The 22,315-nt window shown below is 34.7% G+C and overlaps 1 protein-coding gene across 1 annotated transcript in view; it reads left to right on the top strand.

Moving 5' to 3' along the window:
• Window positions 1-22,315, top strand: part of LOC105288587 (fibrocystin-like) — a 301,050-nt gene that overhangs the window by 236,121 nt on the left and 42,614 nt on the right. The window contains exon 26 of the mRNA XM_023527696.1: window positions 21,066-22,080. Coding sequence (XP_023383464.1) covers window positions 21,066-22,080 — 1,015 coding nt within the window. The remainder of the gene's footprint in view (window positions 1-21,065; window positions 22,081-22,315) is intronic.

The following is a 22,315-nucleotide window of genomic DNA, read 5'->3' as shown; positions in this document are numbered from 1 at the left end:
TACCTACAGATGAGCAGAACATGAACATTCCATTTGAATGTGAATGAACCAGAAAAACTAGAGATAACAATTGAAATAAATGGATGTGTTAAGTTTATTTAATTTAACACATATTTACTGAGTACCTACTGTGTTTCTGGTACTCTTCTAGTTAACTAGAGCAGGGAGTACATAAGTATAAAAACTGGACAAAGTTCCCTGCCTTCATGGAGCTTACCTGCTAGAGGAGAGAGATACTAAGTAATACCCATAAAAATAAGTAAATTATCTACTAGGTTAGAAAGTGATAAGTGCTATGGGAAAATTTTTTAAATGTAAAGCATTATAAGAGGGAACAAGTGTGCATGTATGAATAGGCTGATAAAGGATGGCTTCGTTGAGGAGGAAAAATGTGAGCAACGTGGAAAAAGGTATAGAAATGAGCCTCATGAATATCTGGCAGAAAAGTAGAAAGATATGACTTGGAAGAGGCCAAATATAGATTGAGTGGAGTAAGCAGAGTGAGGAGAGAGAGAGAGAATTAGCAGAAGATGAGATAGAGGTAAAGCACCCTGGTTCTTTGCAAAAAACTCCAGCTTTTGGTGTTTTTTTTTTCTTTCAGTTTTTAGTTTTTAATTAGAGTTGCTATGCAACATTCTTTATATTAATTTCAGGTGTACAGCATAACAGATAGACATTTATATAATTTATGAAGTGATTCCTCTGATTAGTCTATTACCCACCCTGGCACTATACACAGTTATGACAATATTATTGACTATATTCCCTATACTATATTTCACATCCCCGTGACTACTTTGTAACTACCAGTTTGTACTTCTTAATCTCTTTATCTTTTCCACCTAACCCTCTTAACCCTCTCTCCCATCTGGCGATCATGTTTGTTCTTTGTATCTATAAATCTGTTTCCATTTTGTTTGTTCATTTATTTTGTACTTTAGATTCTGAATATAGGTGAGATCATATAGTATTTTTCTTTCTCTATCTGACTTATTTCACTTAGCAAAATACTCTCTGGGTCCATCCATGTTATTGCAAATGGTGAAATTTCTTTTTTTTTTTTTTTGTTGCTTAGTCTTTTTTTGTTTTTTTTTTGTACCACTTCTTTTTTTTTTCGTCTTTTATTGTTTTGTCCTCGTAGGGGGAAGCTAAACTCATTTTCCTTAAGATCAGAAGCAAGACAAAGATGTCCACTTTCATCACTTTTATTCAACATAGTATTTGAAGTCCTAAACATGGCAATCAGATAAGAAAAAGAAATAAAAGGCATCCAAATTGGAAGGGAAGAAGTAAAACTGTCTTTATTTGCAAATGACATCATACTATATATAGGAACCCTAAAGACTCCACCAGAAAACTATCAGAACTGGTAAATGAATTTAGTACAGTAACAGGATATAAAATTAATATCCAGAAACAAATTAATTTTTATATACCAATAATGAACTATCAGAAAGAGAAATTAAGTAAACAATCCCATTTACAATTGCATCAAAAAAATATCTAGGAATAAATGTAACCAAGGAGATGAAAGACCTGTACTCAGAAAATTATGTCGCTGGAGGATAAAAATTGAAGAAGATACAAATAAATGAAAGCATATACCATGCTCATGGATAGGAAAAATTAACATTGTTAAAATGTTACCGCCCAAAGCAATCGACAGAGTCAATGCGATCTCTATCAAAATACCAATAGCATTCTTCACAGAACTCAAACAAATAATCATAAAATTTACATGGAACCATAAAAAAACCTCAAATAGCTATGGCAATCTTGAGAAAGAATAAAGTTGGAGATATCATGCTACCTGATATCAAACTATACTACAAGGCTATACTATACTACAAGGTAATCAAAATAGCATGGTACTGGCACAAAAACAGACATATAGATCAATGGAACAAGAATAGAGAGCCCAGAAATAAATCCACACCTATGTAGTGATTTAATCTATGACAAATGAGACAAGAATATACAATAGGGTAAAGACAGTCTATTCAATAAATGGCATTGGGTAAACTGGACAGATACATGCAAAAAAATGAAACTGGACCACCTTCTTGTAACATATACAAGAATAAATTCAAAATGGATTAAAGACTTAAAAATAAGACCCCAAACCGTGAAACTCCCAGAAGAAAACATAGGCAGTAAAACCTCTGACATTGTTCTTAGTTATATTTTTTTCTGATCTATCTCCTCAGGCAAGAGAAACAAGCAAACAAACAAAATAAGTAGATGGGACTACATGAAACTAAAAAGTTTTTGCTTAGCAAAGGAAATCATCAACAAAACAAAAAGACAACCTACTGAATGGGAGCAGCTATTTGCCAGGGATATCTGATAAGGGAGTAATATCCAAAATTTCTAAAGAACTAATACAAGCCAACACCAAATAAAAATCCAATCCAATTAAAAATGGTGTGGTTTTAAAGATCACCAAGTCTACTTCTCTTAACGTATAAAAGAAGAGCTATCAACCTTCTTTACAGGAGGAGCATGAATCAATGGTTTCAAAGGCGTTTCATCCTGAATCTCTAGTACCTTTCTAAATTCAGGCTAGGTAAGATTTGGCTGTTGTCAGCCAAAGCTACCATTCATCTGGGACAACACTTTCAATTTTAGGCTTAAATTATATAATGATTCTTGTCAGGCAATGATTATAATTTTCAGCTTTAGAGTAAATTATGGAATAAATTTTGCCAGTCAGTGATCAGCACGGAAAGAGTGTTAGAAAAATCTTCTTAGAAACTTAGTATCAAATGTGGATTGGTGGAATGGAATTTAGATAGAATTCTGGATAATAAAATATAGATGGAATTCTGGTTGTATTAACATGGAAAGCTCACATAAGTGCTATTAAGAAAGACATTTGTATAGCGAATATGGTGTTGCCCTGACAGTTTTGTTGAAGCTCTACTGTATATACCATACCTTGCCCCAATAGACTGCTAATCTATTACAACACTTTTTCTCCTACGTCTGTACATGGCCTCATAATCCTTCCTAAAACAATACTTTAGCAGCCACTGCCACAGATGGGCAACAGCCCTTGTGAAAACATTTTTGCCACTTTGAGTCATTTAGAATAAAGAAGTTACTTTGGAAAATAGTAAGGTGAAACTTGCAGAGTACAGGGGAGCAATTGGCAAAGGATATTGGGTTATTAGGTGAATTGCATACCTACACATTGATCTAAATGCAGAGTAAGACCTCTGGATCGTGAGATAACAAAAGTGAACAGTTTTAGAAGCACTGGGAGACAAGAATAAAAATTTTCACATCTCATAGGAGTAATAAAAGTTCTTCTTTTCATATTTTTTCTTTACCTCATTCATAATATGAGAACAAGTATGCCCTCAATGAAATTAACAGTGGGAAAATTTTAAACAAATAGAAGGAAATACTTCTACACTTAGCGTATAATCAGTCCATAGACTTTTCTGTTGAGGAAGGTCAGAGAGTCAAAGGCTGAAGAGGAAAAGAAAAGAGAGGAAAATCTGGTTAATTTTATGACCAATAATAACATTGTAATTATGCCCTGAGATAAGAAAAATGAGGTTGAAGCTTTGGTTGCATAAAATGATCGTCTCAGAGGACTGGAAGGAATTCTCCCACTCTTACCCCTAACAATTTGAATGGCACCAAAGAATTGGCCAGATGCATTATGGGGTGTAGTATTTTCCCAGGAGGCATCTCCTATTAACCCGGAAAACCATTTTTTGAAAGAGCAAAGGCTAGTTTTATCTGGAAAATCCTGTATTTCAAGGGAAATCAGCCTTGAATCCAAGCAAAAAGAATTTTGTACTTGGTAGAATGATAAACTCCCCAGTTATGGATATGGTCTAATTTTCCTTTTGACCCAGTGTGTGAATTTTTCTAAACTTAATATTCACATAACTAACTTAGTGTATCATAAGGGTTGGAAATCGGCCTTCGACATAGAGCAGGTCCAACAGAAAGCACATGAGCTATCCCTTAAGAATTGTTAATATACTCTTGCTCTTTTGCCAAACTTTTTTCATATTTCAAATCAGCTGCTTATAGTTTCTGACATTCTAGGTGAGCATTACTGCTGCTTGAGCTCTTATATTCCAGATGTTAGATCCTTAGCTGTCTTTAAGGGCTCCCAAATTAGTTTTGAACTAGCCACGGAGTGGAGATCACCTAGGAGGGCAGAATTCATCTGTAGGCAGTCTCAGTGAACTTTCGAAAAACAGATAAGAGCAACGATACTTTCATTAAATGGAGCCTCCTTAAGTGGTAGATGTAGTCTAATAAGAAAGTCAGGGCTTTTGGCCTTTCCCCTTAATCTTGCTTCTAAACCAACTGGGCCCTTACCCATGTTTGTTCTTTGCTTCTGTGAACTTATGCACTTTTTAAACCTCTTTCACTTACTTATGTGAAACATAGATGCTGTGTGAGGCAGAATAACTCCCATTAACAGATAACCCCCAAATCTCAATTACTTAAGAAAAGGAGAACTTTTTTTTTTTTTCATTGATATCTTAGCCTGAAGAAGATTGGGTAGCTCCCCTGGCATCTAGGCTAATTTTAAGGTCTGGCTTTGCCATTTTGGAGTCTTTAAGTTCAGCTTTAAGTCCATTTTCCTTATTGGAAAATGGAAGCACTAAGACATATCTCTCAGTTTGCCATGACAATTAAATAAAATAAGACGTCTTAAATGACTCTCACAGTACCTGGTACATAGTAAACACTCAAGAGAATTTCTGTGTTTCTGCCCTCTAACTGTATGTATCAGGCACTGGTGCAAGTGTATGCAAGAGGAAGGAGACATGCCAAGATAAGAAACAGTGAGCTCATGAGCTATTTGAGATATCTGTATTCAAATAGCTCATGAGCTCACTGTTTCTAAAAGAGAAGGCAAATATGTTACTTGAAACATAACTAAGTTCCATGAAGAGAAGCACTGTCTCTCCTTTAATTTTTAAATACCATATTCTCAAAATCTAGATTACTATCAGGATAATGATAAATGCTTAATAAGTAGAGTTAAATCATTGTTTAAAATGTCAAGATTATACGATGATTAGAAAAATACATTATTTTCCGGTTTTCTTTCCCCCTCACCCTTCCTGCTCCCAGAATTTACAAAAATCTGAGAAGATAATGCCTAAGATGACTATTGGTTTCTTGATTCCACACTAGATTTCATTCACATTGAAGAGATTATCTTGAAGTAGCTCTACATGCAAACCATGATGCACAACTGCTTATAATTGTTAAATCTTATATGTGGTTGAGTATAGTAACTAAAATTTTGCTTTATCAGTTATTCTTTTTCATGTTGAGCCTGTATGTAGTATTTGTTGGCATCTGTAGATATATTTTGCAGTACCTGTTCTTATAACTCTAGTTTGTATAAAGACCGCTATAAATAAGCTATTCTAAATATTTGGTGTCAATTGTGTATCTTAGTAATCTAGCTATGTTTTCTTGCTCAAAGTTGAATTCCAAAATGTCCTTAAAACCCTTTCTACTTGGTGAATTGTGTTGTACCAGTTTTCAAGCAGAGCCATTGAACTTAAAAGATGACTTGGAAATAGCTTACCTGGGAGCCCCCAGCCCAGCATCTTATTTGTAGGAATCCTAAAATATTATTTGTTTAAATGACTGAACAGTATCTGGTTAACTCGATCATGTTTTTCATCCACTCTCTCTCCTGCCTCATATTTATAACCTTCAATGAGCAGATTACTTAGGTGGCTGCCTCTTCTTTCAACCCACTTTCTCCTGCCATGTTTCCTGTGCATTGGTGCAATAAACTTTTATGCAATGTCCGTGTAGATAAATATCCATCTAAATTGCTTTTAATACATGATAAGGAAACTGAGGTGCATGGCAATCTTTCTATTGCCAAAGGTCGCCAGGAGTAGGAAGAAAATGAATTGGGATTGACATCTTTAAACTAGTGTCTCTATCCATCAGATCATAGCACTTCTCTTGGCAAGATTCCCCTTGGTCTCCCTTAGATGGCTGACCCCAGAAACATTATCCTTTCATTATGATCTCCATCGCTTCCTGTTTTCAAAGAGCAGCAATGGCAAGCTGTCCACTCAACTCACCCTTCTGTGAAGGTGAAAGGGACGATGTTGTTTTCTGCCAAAAAATGGCCCTCTTTCTTTTTCCTCTAAAGGAGAGGATCTGGATATAGCAAAATGAGCAAGTAGAGCCAGCTGTGTGCATTTTTTCACCTATATTAAACTTGCCAAAGCCCAAGTGCAAGAACTCATTCTGAAAGACTTCAGTATGCCAATTCTGGGCTTATAGAGAATTTTTCTCCTAATTACTTCAACTGCCTTCTGTGCATAGTATATTAAGGATATTTCATTTTTATACACATGCCAAGAAAGGCAGATTTTCAGAGATTCACAGGATTAATTTTTGAAAAAGCTTTAACAGAGAAGATTGATTCTCAGATATTAGATGATGCAAATATTGGGATAAATTATGTAAAGAAAATTTATGTTTAGAAAGGGAAATGTTCCAGTCCAAATATTGACTGAGAAAAACATTTCACGTCCTCGTCCTATCTCCTAAGGACAAAAAAGAAAAAAAAAAAAAAAAGAAAGAAAGAAAGAAAAGAAAGAAAGAAAAAGAAAAGAAAAAGAAAAAGTTCTTTTATGCTCTTAGTTTCCTTCCCTAAAGTTTCCTTCCCTAAAGCGGAATGTGTCATATATGTTCAGAGAGAAAAAGATACATCTGATAATAGCAAAGATACTGTATCCTTCAGGGTAGGCTAGGTTAGGATGCCATAACACACGACCTGCAAATCTCAATAGCTTAAAACAACAGAGGTTTATTTCTTGATTATACTTTTTATCTAACCCTCATTGGCCAGGACCCAGGCTGAGACAGTGACTTTACTGGTCACTATCTCAGAGACAAACTTAGAACTTTTAGAGCAGGGATTGGCCAGCATTTTCTGTAAAGGGCCAGATAGTAAATATTTTCAACTAGGCAGGCCATAGCGCTTCTGTCACAATTACTCAACTCTGTTATTACATTACAAAAGCAGAATGTTTACAGTAGTTCACAATATGGAAATAAATAAGTGTGTTCCAATAAAACTTTATTTACAACAGTAGCCAGTGGGCTGGATTTGGCCTATCACCTGTAGTTTCCTATCTCTGTCACTTAAGTTGTATGGCTCAAAACGGACACTTGTTACCTCTGCTCAATAGTACTAAATAATACTCAATTGTGAGAGGATAGGCAAGTACAAGTCTGTCACTCCTTGAGATAACCCTAGCCTTATATGTGTTCATATATATATATACCCTAAAAGTAATTGCTGAGCGTTATTTTTATAGCTTCACAATACTTGATTAAGCTTACTGGTTGTTTAAAGTTTTTCTACTCCCTTAGTTTTCTCTTTAATTCAGAAAAATAGACTACAAGGTGGCAGTATTCATTTACTATTCAAAATAGTTGGTCAATCAAAGAAGACACTGCTCAGCTCTCTGTGTATTCAGTCCTGGTTTTCATGTCGGGTGTGAATAGCTGGAATTATGGATCCCTTGAAATCTTCCCCTTTGGGAATCCCAAGGTGAGTCAGATTATGCATCCAGGAAGCAGATCTTGGGAAAGGATATGGAAGTAACAAGGAGAGCATTTTTTCAGATGATATTTCTTGACAGTGAAGTTGCATAGGGGACAAAATTATTTTCTCACAGACCAGTTTTTGAGAAGTTTCCTAGACGTAGCAGTGTAGCCTATATTCAGGGAACGATGACAAGATTTCAGTTCATTTTACTATAAATGGGGTCTCAAAAGCAAAACTTAAATAATCCATTTATTTTTACACAGTTTAATTCATTAATATTTCTGACTTTTCTCCAAAGAAATAGTTTGACTAGATGTAGAGAAATGTATGTTCAAGTGGACTTGTCAGTTAGTTAAAACAAAGACATTAGAACTTTATTGTAAAGATAGTAGGCTCTTTATAAATTGAAATATCTGATTATAATCAATACTTTCCAAAATTTTAAGGCACTTTCTTACATATTATCATATAAGCAAAACACTTTCATGAACCATTTTAATACAGGCATACCTTGAAGATATTGCAGATTTGTTCCAGACCACCACAATAAAACAAATCATAATATTTTTGCTGGTGGAGGGTCTTGCCTTCAATTTGTAAAAAAAATGCAACATCTATGAAGTGCAATAAAATGAAGCACAATAAAACAAAGTATGCCTGTAATCAATTGAAAAAAGATAAAAATAGAGAACAAAATATATGCCTAAACTAAGACCTATTATTTTGTGATAGCTCTCAATGTTTGTTCTCCTAATTAGTGATATTTCTGTTGAATATGGGAACATTCTAGAGATAATGATTATTCAACCATGACAAATTGTTGTGCCACTTTAAAAAGATTGAAAATGACCTATATCTAAAAAAGTATTTTCAAGGTATAGATGATATTTTTATTTAAAGTAGTGCTGTACTGTACCTAGAAATTAATTGTAATTGGCTTAAATGAATATGCTACCATGATTTTTCCTCAAAAGTTTTAAATTCATTTCCCAGATTAGCTGCCAATATCATGCTATCATAGAGAAAAGCTCTAGTGGTTTTAAAGAGATTATTATCCAAGTTTCTTTGACATCAACAACAACACATTATATCCCAAGCACTGTACTGAGCCTTTCAAAATACATTTAGTTGTCATAGGCACCATATGAACTTGACACTATACCATCTTTATTTCCACTTTGAAGAGGAAACTGAGGCACAGTAAAGTTAAGTTACTTGCCGAAGATCGCACAGAGCAAGTAGCAGAGCCAGGATTCGAACCTAAGTAGTTTGCACCAGAGTCCGTATAAATAACCAGAGTCTGTAAGAATAAGCACTGTGCTGTAACGTCACTCACAGCTAGGACAATGGGATTGGCAGTGAGATACTAGTGGAGGGGAAGAAAAATGTAAAGACTTATAAAACAACCAAACTATATAATTGAGGAAAATCTATGCTTATTTTGTGCTTATCTGAATTTACCACAAATTCACTGAACATAGGCAACTTTGTTTTACTGAGACTATGGAGATATAGGGAAAATGTTAATTTCCTTTCTTTCAGTAACTGGTGTGAAGATTTTTATTTCTTGAATAAAGAAAACGTGAGAGGAAAGGAAGCACTTACAAGCTATTTAAAATGGAAACTTTCAACAGGTAACAAGTGAGGGGTCATTATTGCCACATCTCCTCCTTCCCACCCAGATTGTCCTTCTTGGCTTGTCTGCCATGAACTTCTTGGTAACTGTTTGCTGTACCTGAGTTCCCATACACAGCAGTCTTGCCTTGCACAGAAGATTAAATATATATATATATATATCAGTCAAAGGTTTTGTATTCTCAGCCCAGATCTTTATCTAAGAATAAAAGGAGAAATTTATCTCTTGTGAGTCATGGCATTGAGGAGCTGGGAACATTTCACTGGCAGGGAGACTTGGCAAAAATAGTCCTGGTGGATTTCGAGTTTATTTGACTAATTCTTTCACCACTTGTCAAATGAAACTACTTTTGTTTAGGTAACAAAACAAGCTGTTTCCTCTGCCATTTCTCCAGTGACTAGTACAGGCACTTGTGGCAAACACACATTACTGCTAACTGTTATGATGTTTGCTGTCAAATTCATTTATTTATACAACTGCTGTAAAAAGCCTGAGGCCCATAAGCAGCCATGAAAGATTTCAGAGTCATGGTGTGGGGTCATGAGAGGGAAAAAAAAAAGTCTCCACTGGTTATGAGAAAGGAACTGACACAGGAAATGGTCACATATGGCGCCGATTTATTGTGTCCGGGGCTTCCCATTCAAATCTCATTACAGCCACAGCTCAGAGCTGGGCATGGCACACACGCATTCATTTTAGTTTTGGCATCCAGCAGAATTACTGCTGCAGCTTCAAACTGAGGGCTGGAGAGGTGATAAGTTTATCATTCTGAGGAAAGAGTGTGCCTGAATTGTATTCATAAGGAATGCTGTTGGCTACCTCTGCCTTTAATCTAAGGCATGAACATCACTTTCTTTAAAGCTGGCAGGCAAAAAAAGAAACAGAAGGGTGAAGAGAAATGCTCAGATAAAGTTGGAGAGTATTACAAAAGAAATAAAGAAAAAAGTTAAGATTAGATGAAAAGAGAAACCGTCTTGAATTTCACAGGTTTTTATTTATTTTTTTGATTAGTGGAAGTTATGTGTCCTGCTTATAGACACATTGTGCATTCGTGTAAACATATACACAGTATGCATATATGTTTGTATGTATTTCCATTCCCATATTTTCTAAAAACAGAGATCTTACATCCACATTTTAGCATTTTCTTCACCTATAACCTGTTTCTTTCAACATTGTTCCTTATGAATGCTGGCAACATTTACAGGTGATGTTTCAGGATCCAAGGCAAATGTTACTAGTTTGAGATGAGGATAGTGCCAAAAAAGGCAAAAGGAGTATGTGAAGTGTTCTAAAAAAATACTCCTTTTTTGATTATGGAGAGCACAACAGCTTATATTTATTACCATGTGTTTGTTCTCGACTCTGCCATACATCATCTCATTAAATCCTGTTCTTCAGCCTATGAATCAGGTACTTTTCTCAGCCCTTTTTACAAATGGGTTAACTGAGTCAAAGAGAGAATAGATAACTCGCCTGTGGTTTTGCAGCTAGAAAGGCAGAGTCAGGATACAATGCAAGTTCCTCTGACTGGAAAGCTTGATCTCTCACCCCCTAAGCTATACTTCCTGAACTTGCATCTGCTTTGGCTGTTTTCAATGTATTATTCAGAGAATTAAAATCATAATTGAGACCATACCCATTGATGTTTGCAAGTCAAATCATAATACAACGAAATGACAAAAATACAAAAACACTTTCTAAGCCACTCATTTCAAGAAAAATATAGATGATGATATATCAACATAGGAAAAAAATATAAAAGAATCTTCTGAAAGTTGTTTGAATACACTTTGATCATAAACATAAGTGTTTTTTTAATTTAAAAAAGGAAAAAGGGAAAATGATTGATTCAGAAGAACAGTCTATTTGACGCATATCTGAACTTCACCCCCCATCTTCATTGTCATTTTATCACTTATTTTCATTGCCTGCCCATTTTTTTTCCCTCAAAGTAACACATTTGTTAAAAGAGAACAAATATTTAAAAATACCAGGAGGACTTATTAAAGACAAAAAGGCCTTGCAGATGGCCTTACAGGCATCTTTCTTTCATGTAATGGTTGGTTTTATGTGGTTTTCCAGTTTTCTCAGATTAGTGTGGAAATGTATTCCAAATTAATGGAATTAATTTGGCCTCCCTTATTATCTTTCCAAAATATTACATAACTTGGAAAATAAACCTGAGTACAAGAACTTTGGTGAGATTGTTCATAAAAGTGTGACAAATCCCATAATCTCTTGTTCATGAAGTTCATCAGCCCATTATGCCTGTAAATGTATATATTCCTCATCTAGCAGCTTCTTGGTCCTGGGCTGTATCTTCAGTCTTTCAGAGCTGTCTTCACACTTGGTATCTCTTTTCTATCCTCTCTTGACCCCCAAGAGTTGGACCACACCAGTCTCTAGCTTTTAGAGTGTTGTCTTCCTCATTGAGAATGAAGCCAGAGGAGACTTTTCTCCTAAGTGCCACCATCTAGCATAACATGGAACCTATCCTGGAAATGCCTTAATTTTGAAGATTCAGGACCTAAACTTTGAATACATGTTATACTTTTTCAACTAAATGAACTTTAAGTTTCTCAAATTATGTCTTTGTATAGTACTACCACGTGTGTATAGGTATATGTGCAAGCATGTATACCTTATCTCTTTTATAATGGCTAGAACTATCATATATATTATGATCATTCAATAGATTTTAAAGACCTATAATTCTAGACTCCAAATTAACAAGATGGTGTTTTCTGTCATCTATATGTAATGTATTAGGCATGAGATCATTGTTCAATTTACCTTCGCCTTACAAATATAGCACATGCCCATTATTTTTGAAGTTATAAAAAATAATTTTTAGCTAGATTTTCCCATTCTAAAAGAGTAGACAGTTTTTCTCTATTATTTCTAAAATGAACAAAATATATTTTCTTTGATATTTTTTCCCAAGATTTCAGTCACTCCCTTTGTGTATTTAGGAACATAGCTTTGAAACTTTGGAGTTTCACTTCTCATACCCTGAAGGGCTATGACAACATATATGAATGGGGATAAATTCAACCTGTCTTCACTTCATTTGATCTGTGGCCATTTATATTTGTTAAATTAGAAATAATGAGGTGTAAATGTTGTTTGACAGAAAAGAATTGTAAATGATTTCTTTTCATTTCCGAAAATAAGGGAATGATTATATACTTTGTTTTTGTCAAAATCTCCTATACTTTACTGTACCATGAATTGTGAAATCATCACAAAATGGCTAAAAAATATATTGAGGGAAATGGTGGTGTTAACCTCGAGGAAAAAAATCATTAATGTTGATGTATTTCATTCAATTTTAAACATATAAATTTTTCTTTTTTGTTGAAATGGGGAAGATGGAAGGATTCCATGTGCCTTTGAGTCAAAACATTTATTTTAGAAATGCTTGTTTTCTTTCCTTCTGATCCATCTTTCTAAATAAAGGATAAAAGTTGTTCCTTTTTTTCTTTTCTTTTAATTTTTTATTTTCTAGCAAAGAAGACCCCTTTGGCATATTTTCTTTTCAAACGTGAAATGAGGTGGAAAATCCTCATTTCACGACAGGAAGGACAAATATTGACACAAAGTTAATATGTGTTAGAACCCTGGAAGCAACCTGAGTATAAATACACACGCTCACACGCATATGTACCTCTCCTCTTTCTCTTCCTCCACCAGACATACCCAACTCCCCTCCTTTTTTGGTTTTTAGGTCTATGAGTCCCAACGTAGGGGAAGGTGGGCAGAGCATGTTTTAGAATGTTAAAGTGTACACAAAGCCAATGCCTGTGTGCACATATGCACATACAAATGCAACCTGCATAATCTGATTTTCCCCACTTAGACAAGAGCTTCTGGATTCTATCACTGTTCTTGTCCACCTTGAATGTAGTAGCATATGCTGAGCCAATACTCACTGGTCATTCAGCGTTCATTAAGTCCTGTCCACTCTTGCCTTTTTGAGAGGAATGCCCTGGGGTGACTTGACGGCTGCCCCTGACAGGCTGTGTCACTTATCTATTCACATTGATTATGAAATTCAGCTGTGGCCAGGCCTTGCTTTTTTTCCCTTCTTCTCTCAGCCTCTCTTACAAGCACCCCTGCCTGGATTTTCATGAGGAAATAATCAGATTAGGCCTTTCACGGTGAGTTCATATGGAGTTCTCTTTCTCCAGTGTGCTACTAACTGAATAAACGTGTCTAGTGGTAAATTGTAAATGACATTATGATTACCAAAGCCAGCATGGGTTTCATTTAAAAGTGATCAGAACTGCAGACCACAAAAATTGTGACTGGCAGATAAAGCCATGTGGAGAAGTGGGAAAAGGAAAGACAAAAACAAGTGAGAAAGATAATCATTACTCAGAAGAAAACCTTCTCCAAGTGAGACAAGCAGGAAGGAAAGAAATCCAGAGGGAGAAAAGATAGAACGCTATTTAGAAGGGAAGCTAGACTGTCACTGTAGGCTTCTGCTAGCTGCAGCTGGGAGAGTGACTTATGATGACTGTCTGGCTGTGTGCATAGTCCTCTCTTAATTAGTTAATGTGTGTTCTCACCCACAATTAATAACTACATACCATTAGCAGCTCTGGAACCCCAGTGCATTGCTTACATGTACTTTATTTTTGCTTCACACCGAAATTAAAATGCCAGAGTTAATTAACTCTGAAAATGAAATAGGAAAATAGATGGTAAGATACTGATAAACCACTGTGTCTCTTAGTTATTGGTAAATTCTGGAGAAATAAAAATAAAATTTCTCATTAATGAGCACCAGGCTTCCAAGTTTGTCTATAAAGCTGAATAATTAATGTCACTTGCTGATAATCTGTAGGCTATTGCCTTTGTTAAATTTGTGGCTGTATGTTTATATTTCTGGGATAGAATGCTAAAATATTTAAAAGGCCAAATGGTAATATAAAAAAACATAAAAAAGCAAATAGAATCTTACCAAATATGTGATTAGGCAACAAAAAATCTTTTCAGGAGTTCCTTTCTGTAGATTGTGCAGTGAGAACTCCTGATTATTACAGCACCTCACTCACAGTATTAATCATCATAGCTGACCCTGCATCTAAATACAATCTAAAAGTGAAGTTATTCGGATTACATTTTATTTTGCCAGAGGCATAGGTGGAAGTTTAAATGTACGCTTTTCTCTTTCTCGTTACTATTACTAAGTAATTATGTGAATCAAAATTTCTGTGAGTCAATTTTTCTATCTACGAACTAGGGATAATTAAACTTGTCATTAAGAAATTTTAGATAAAGGAAGTTAGGTGAGGAAGAAGTGAAGAAAGGAAAAAAAGGAAGAAGGAAAAGAAGGGAGGGAGAGAGAAAGGAAGAAAAGAAGGAAGGAATTAAGGTGGTAATTATTAATCAAGTATTGGCTGTTTTGTGCTGATTATTTCGAGGGTTATTGCTTGTCATTCTAGACTGGTTGCTGCTGATAATGGGCTGGCTTCTTGGACTGTTCACTGCAGATTGTGGGTCAGAGTTTTATTTTTATAGATGGTCTGGCCATTGTCTGTTTGTATATGTTCAGACTTACTGCTCAACTCATCTTCGAAGCTTCTCTGGGAGAATACCTGGCACAGAGAAAGTCCTAAATAAATGTTAGTTGGTATTATTTTTTTCAAGCACGCTTTTTTCTTTCTACCTTACCACTCACTGACATACTCATAGCATTGAAATTGTCGTCTCCACCGATTTTCAAAATCATAAATTCAAGTATCCTACTCTTAGACAATGACTGATGTCTTTCTAGCTCTTGTTGAAGAACACTTTCCTTGTGACATTAAATCCATTGTCACATGCCTTTATTTGACATATATAAGCACTCCTACCTTCATTTCCCTCCTTATACAGCTGAGATGTGCTATGCTTCATTATAACTAGTTATTTGCAAAAACCTTTAATAACTGTGACCTTCCATCTCTTATCAATAATAGGCAGAAACCCAGCATTCAGTGAACCCAGCCAACGTATTTCTCCATGCCGTCTTACTAGGAACATCCAAGGCATTTGTTCTTCTACTCTTCGCAACACAAGCTGCCTTAGGTTTCAGGGAAGGTGAAGGTGATCAAGTTCAGGTTTCAAGGTCCTCACTTACATGAACCACTTCCAAGACTCCAAAAAGAATCCTAGCAATATGTTTTCATGGCCTTATGTTTTTGTAAAATTTGCAAAGTTGAGATAGTTTAACTAAAATTTAAAATAACACTCTTTCCACTCTAAATTCTCCTACATCGTAAGTACTATGAGGTTGGGTGATAATGGAGTAGCCACAAATATTTTTAGGATTCAGCTAAGGGGAAATTGAGTTAGACAAACATTTGATGTAGGTTTAATAGGGTATGGTTTTTGTGGTTCATAATCACTTCTATATCAAGTTCTTATTGATCATTGATGTCAGCTTACCATGATGTGGCACACAGGAGCCAGACTCTAGTTCACACTGTAATGTGAATGCATCCTAAGTCATGAGAAGAAAGTAAGAGGTGTAGAAATATGTTTTCAAGTGATACTGTTATAAAAGTTACTTTGTGAAAATGTATTCAAATATTATAGCTCATACCTGAGAAAAACTTTCTTTGAAATTACCCACATTTAACAAGGATTCTAAACATTTATATATTACCAATTATGAGTTGCAAAGCTGAAAGCAACTCTTCTCAACTACCATGATAGAAAACAAACGTCAATGATTCAGGCTAAAGGAACAACTGAGTTATCTTTCTAGTCCCTCTATAGATAATATTACAACATTGTTTTCATATAAAGAAGCTCTACAAAAGTATGCAACAAAAATATAAGAAAAAAGTAATACTGAGGTGTGTTGGGTAATTAATATTACTTTTCCCTAGATTTTATCATGTTTATGGTGTTTATAGGTTTAAATTTATAATTGAGTTATGATTTTTTTCTCATTTTAATTTTCACTTACTCTTATTTCTGATTTTGAATTCATAACTTTGTATATATTTTATAGAAAGGTTCCCAAGCATTGCATAAACACTAAAATCAAGAATGACTGTATTCACCCCTTTTGCACAATGTTTCATACCATTTTCCCAATCTACAAAATTCCACCCATCCTCTCTCCCTTCATTCTGACCCCTAACACATACCCTCATAATTGACTTTCAATTGATGACCTTGTTTTGTCTCACATGTCCCAGCAGCTAAGACTGCCTTCCATCTCTCAGTCACTTTCATCTGCATAAACACTTTCTGTCTTTCCTGCTCAGTGAGAGATGGTCTCTTGATCTATCAAATTTAACCTGCTTTTAAAGGGCTCTGGACCCTGTTTTCTCATAACCACTCAAAGAGTTTACTCTGTCAGTCATCTACTTCCTACAATGTCAGTGTCTTCCTTTCTATGGCTTCTGCCTTATCTGCAAAACTTTAGCTTGTCTAAATACAACCATTTGACTTTTTTTTCTGGTACATTTTATGAAGCTCTGAATTACCATAGTTGTGCATTAGCTGCTTTTCGCAATCTCATCTTGAGTGCCAGACTGATTTACTTCAATTAATTTTATTAACTATTCATTATTTTGAAAGATTCTACTTTTCAGCCTACATAGGGCATGTTCATTGTATAAATAAGATCCTTGTCAAAACTCTAAGGTAGAAATTCCTGTTAGAAATAAGCCTGTACTGCCAGAGACAACTATATAATTATTTAGTGGAATGATTATTTTTTGTCTGTTTTAACTTCCTTTAAAAACAAAAGATTTTCTAGTTAACTATAATAATATATCCACGATATAACTCATATTTTTCCCCAGTGGGTAAATGCTATTTATATGCAGCTTTATGTCATTTACAAAGAGGTTGGAACAGCCCCATCCTAATCATTATTCTCATACTACAGTCAAAGAAACTTCAGCTCTAACTTCTGAGACACATGGAGCTAGAGAAACCCTAGATAGCACTGAAACATAATTAATATGTTATTTTTCACAGTTTTTCTTGCACAGTGTTATTTCTAGAATAACAATTATTGTAAAGTATATATAGTTTTAGAGAGAAAGTGTCCTGTTTATTTTACACGTTGTCAAGAAGAGCTGAACCAAAGAAGTAATTTAAATATTCCTTATACTTACATTGGATCAAATGGATATATCCTCCATTTTATGGGAGTATGGGAAGGAAGGAATGGAGAGAATATTTTAAAATAACCAATAGCTCATAAAACTCTACTTAAATTAGTAAATACTAATTATTGACTTCATGAAGGTTATAGCGGTAAGTCTTCTACCAAATGTCTCAAAATCAGAATACATGTATGTGTTCCTTTCATAGCATGATGTTCATACACAGAGTTTCTAAACATAAAAAAAGAATAGATTAAGAACAAAAACAATGCATGTAATTGACATTACACTGAAATCAGGAAGGTAACTGGCTAAGTTTAAACAAGCAAGTAATTGTCATATATTTGAGTAGCTGTGTGTGCCTGGCATTTAATCCCTAATCATGTCACAATCCTTAATAATAACAGAAAGACTGCTCCCTCCTAATCATTGAAGAGAGAAGTGATATGTTTAGTAACAAAATCTTCTTACTGTTAGCAGGTTAAACATACACAAGGAAACCCAATAAATGTTTATTGAATTCTTTGCCTCAGCTTCTAGGGTTTATAATTCAACTCATACCAAATTGCAATGGGTTATAAAGATTGGACAGTGACTTTTCATACTGTATCACTTTATTTCTGAGCTTGCTCATGGACACTGTACCTGAGTCATAGACCTTCCAGGATGTATATATGCTTTACAACACATTGAGCAGAGATCGTGCCTTCTCAAACTCACTTTCAAACCTTCTCTGATCCCTCCTGATTCGAACCCTTCTTTCTTCTTCTAGAGATCCTGCCTCCAGTCCAGGTAGTCAGTCATACTCTTTTCCACCCCGTGTCACTGCTGCCTGAAGGAATAAGGAGTTTTGAATCCTGAGAATAGAGACGACTTGGGGGTCCAGCCTTTGTGGTAGTCTAGCTTCTGGGAGAAATATTTGAAGATAAATAGATAAATTACAAGAACTCTATCAATGGACCATTTTGAAGGTATGCCTTCTACTAGGATAGCTCCTATACCCATTACTCTGAAAGAATATTTGAATTACATTATAAATGGTCCATTTTTATGTTAGCCTTATAAGGCACTTGCCATCAGGAATAAAAATATAGAAAGAAGACTCATATTTCTACATGAGTATTTATTTAATGAATTAATAAATTAGTCGAGAATAAAATGTTTTGTCACAACAGAATCTTTTTTTGTGAACAATTAATTATGTGATTCAAGAACAGAAGAAAATTTATAAAATGCAGTTAACCATAATTTTCATCTTATGGTCTCATGTAAAATAGCTGAATTTCTCACAGTATTGAGCTAGCGTATTAATGTCAATTAAGGGGGCAATTCTCATTATAAATTTTTGTAGTACATTCTGTTATTATTGTTGTGATGGGTTAGTTTAAAATGTATTCAAGCCATAGGATAATAATCTTATAACTAGACACCTGGCAAGAATAGATAAAAACTATTTGAAGAATAGGAATTTTGAAAAGGACATTACATATTAATCAACTAGTATATATTAAGGAGCATCTACTCTGTTTGAGGTAGTGTGTTAAGCCCCGTAGTAATTTAAATATGAAATATAGTCCCTGGCCTTGAGAAATAACCCCTTAAGGACACTGATACCTACTAAGTTCATATAATTTATTAAAGTACATATAGTTGCTTAGTAGCAGAGAATGATCAAGAATCATATTAACTAAGAGAAAAATTATTTTACTTAGGGACAGTTCCAAGAATTTAGCAATATATAGAGGTTACTTTAAAAGATATTATATCTCCCAAATGAGAAACAGGAAGAAGAAGTCAGGCATCTATAAAACTGGATGGAACATAAATGATTAATCAATGGCATCAACATAGCTGGGAAAGAAATGTGTAGAAAGGAGAGTGAGCTGCAGAGTTTAGAAAAGGGGAACTATCTCATTTGAAAAGGATATACTACCTGTGGTAGAGATTGATGCATCAGGGACTCAAAGCGCAATTTCCATGGCTATTAAGATCATGCAATTCATTCCCTTCATACTGGTTCTATGCTTTTGAAGACAATACTTGATTTAACATTAATATTTTCATATTGTAGGACCACAGGGAGAAAACATACTATGTAAAAGAGACCATTCTTTTGTATTTGATAATTAAATCTCTTTAAATTAATAATTTAATATTTGATTTGGTGAATTCAATTTCTTTAAGGGAAATTCGATTTTTCTGTTTTATCTCATGCAGTTTTCAAGGAATTCGTCTATTTCATCCAAGTTGTGAAATTTATTGTCATCAAGTTTGTTTGTATTATTAGTCTCTTAACCTTTGTTCATTGGATCTATAGTAATAATCCTTTCATTCCTGAAACTGGAGATTTTTGCTCTTTCTTTTTATTTTGAGCAGTCTAGTGAAGGGTTATTCCATTTGTAGGTATTTTTCAAGAATCAAATTTTAGTTTTGTTCACTTTCTCTGGATTTTTTTTCTTTTCTTTTCTGCTGTTATATTATTTCTTTTGTATTACATACTTTGAGTTTGCTTTGCTCTTTTTCTAAATATGTAAAGTAGTGCCATAAGGCATTGTTTTTAGATAATTCTTTTTGTAATATAAGCATTTAACATTATAAATTTCCTTCAAAGCACTGTTTTCACTATGTCCCATAACTTTTGATATGCTAAAATTTTATCATTCAGTTTGAAATGTTTTACAATTTCCCTTGAACTTTTTACCACTGTTGTTGTTTTATTATTGTGAGGTACAAGTAAACCTTGTGTTCTACTCCTGAAGCAACATTTTGGTAATGAAATGTATTGCAATACTAGGTGGCATTGGCACAAATTTCTAATAACATCACATGGAGGAAGGACATAGGAGGAGGCTAGGTCATGCTCAAATGTAGTACATCCTGCATTAGCAATAATTTGATTTTTTGGGTGGTGGGGGTTCCAATTCTTAGGTTGCTTCGATGAACTTGTACTAAGGAAAGTTAGGATATCTAGACAATAATATAAGACAATTTTGTAAATATCAATTTAAAATCAAAAGAACTCTTTCTTTGTTGTAAGATAAAATGTCCCTGTGGATTCAGAACAAGAACTACTCTAGGTTCAAAGACAGGAGGATTAGGATTGGTGAGAATAATGGCTAATGCTGTCTTCACATGTTTTCATTAGCCTCAATTATCCTCAACTTGAGCTCTATTTAATGTCGATACTCCCCAAATTATTACTTTTTTTCCTCTTGTATTTTTTTACTCTTCGTTTAGAAAAAAGGAAAGTATGAGAAAATTATATAGTCTGACATCCAAACTCTTTCAAAATCTCGTCACAATATACCTCTTCAATTTTAATATGCCTCCATAAATTCTTTGTTCCAGCCCCCTTATTCTACTTCTTTTCCCATTGACTCGACTATTTATCTCATTCTCTCCTATTTTTTTTCTCATTATGGAGGATTTAGTAATTATTTCTTTTATCTTAATTGTTTTATTTATTCAACTGTTTTTACACTTAGCTACTACAACCATTATTAACTTTAAATAACATATTATGTAACATGTACTTTTAAATTATACTAAATAGCTGTAATTTTAATGTATGTGGGTTACATATTTTGCCCAAGACTTCTTTGCATTCTCAGTATCTAGCATACCTAAATGTTCGATAAATGTTAAATGAGGTTACAGAAGATGATGGAAGTGATGGATTGCAAATGATCTTTGAGAGATCATGGTTCATGTCACTTGTTTATTTTCATTTACTTTATAGGTACATTTAGAGAAGAGCAGAAATGCACATACCGATCCCTGATACAAGGCTACATCTGCAAACAGACAGACCACGTGATCTTAATTCTTGACAGTGATGATGCCACGTGGGCAATGAGGAAGATATATCCTGTTGTATCTGTGACTGGTGGTTTTGTTGACACCTTTAGTAGTGTAAATGCCAATATTCCCTGCTTTACTTCAGGATCTGTATCTATTTTCTATTCCGTTTTACCCACCAGAGAAATCACCAAGGTCTGCTTTGTAAATCAGACTCCTCAAGTTCTGCGTTTTTTTCTACTGGGGAATAAAAGTACCTCCAAGCTTCTCTTGGCTGTATTCTACCATGAACTCCAGAGCCCCCATGTTTTTTTAGGGGAAAGTTTTATTCCACCAACTCCGGTTCAATCAATTTCCTCATTGCTGAATGAGTCTATTGGTTCCAACTATTTCAGCATCATGGATAATATCTTGTATGTTGTTCTACAAGGAGAGAAGCCCATTGAAATACGCTCAGGTGCTTCTATTCATTTGGCCTTCACTGTGATGTTTCCAGTCCTAGAAAAGGGTTGGGAAATCATGACCCTTGAAAGACTAACTGACTTCTTGCAGGTTAGCCAAGACAAAATCAAATTTATTCATGACATGCCTGGCAACGAAGCCACCTTAAAGGCTATTGCTGACTATAGAGCAAAGAGAAAGCGCAATTGCCCAACTGTGCCTTGTGCCAGTCATTATAGAGTTGGTCAACGAAGACCTCTTATGATGGAAATGAGCTCATGTAGAGTTCCAGCACCAACCAGCATGGAAACTGTGTCAAAAGTACTGGTCCTTGAAATTGGTGATCTGCCAACAGTAAGGAGCACTGGCCTGATTCCATCTTTATCAAGTAACAAATTACAAAATTTGGCTCACCAGATTATCACTGCTCAACAGACTGGAGTACTAGAGAATGTTCTGAATATGACTATTGGGGCTTTACTGGTGACTCAGTCAAAGGGAGTCATTGGCTATAGGTAAGTACTAATTATAATAATATCCAAATTAGGACTGATTTCTTAGGCATGTATTGCAAATGTCAGTCTACTCACACTGAATCACATGACCTTTTTACTGTTTTTTTTTCTTTAATTATTTATTTATTTTTTATGGTGACATTGGTTAACAAAATCCAATGTTTCACCTGTACACTTTAACAATAAGGCATATATATATTTACACTGTATATTCACCTACCTTTCTACTTTTTAA

This window comes from Pteropus vampyrus, unplaced genomic scaffold (genome assembly GCF_000151845.1).
Source record: "Pteropus vampyrus isolate Shadow unplaced genomic scaffold, Pvam_2.0 Scaffold18, whole genome shotgun sequence".
Taxonomy (NCBI): domain Eukaryota; kingdom Metazoa; phylum Chordata; class Mammalia; order Chiroptera; family Pteropodidae; genus Pteropus; species Pteropus vampyrus.
This window is presented reverse-complemented; position numbering and strand designations above follow the sequence as displayed.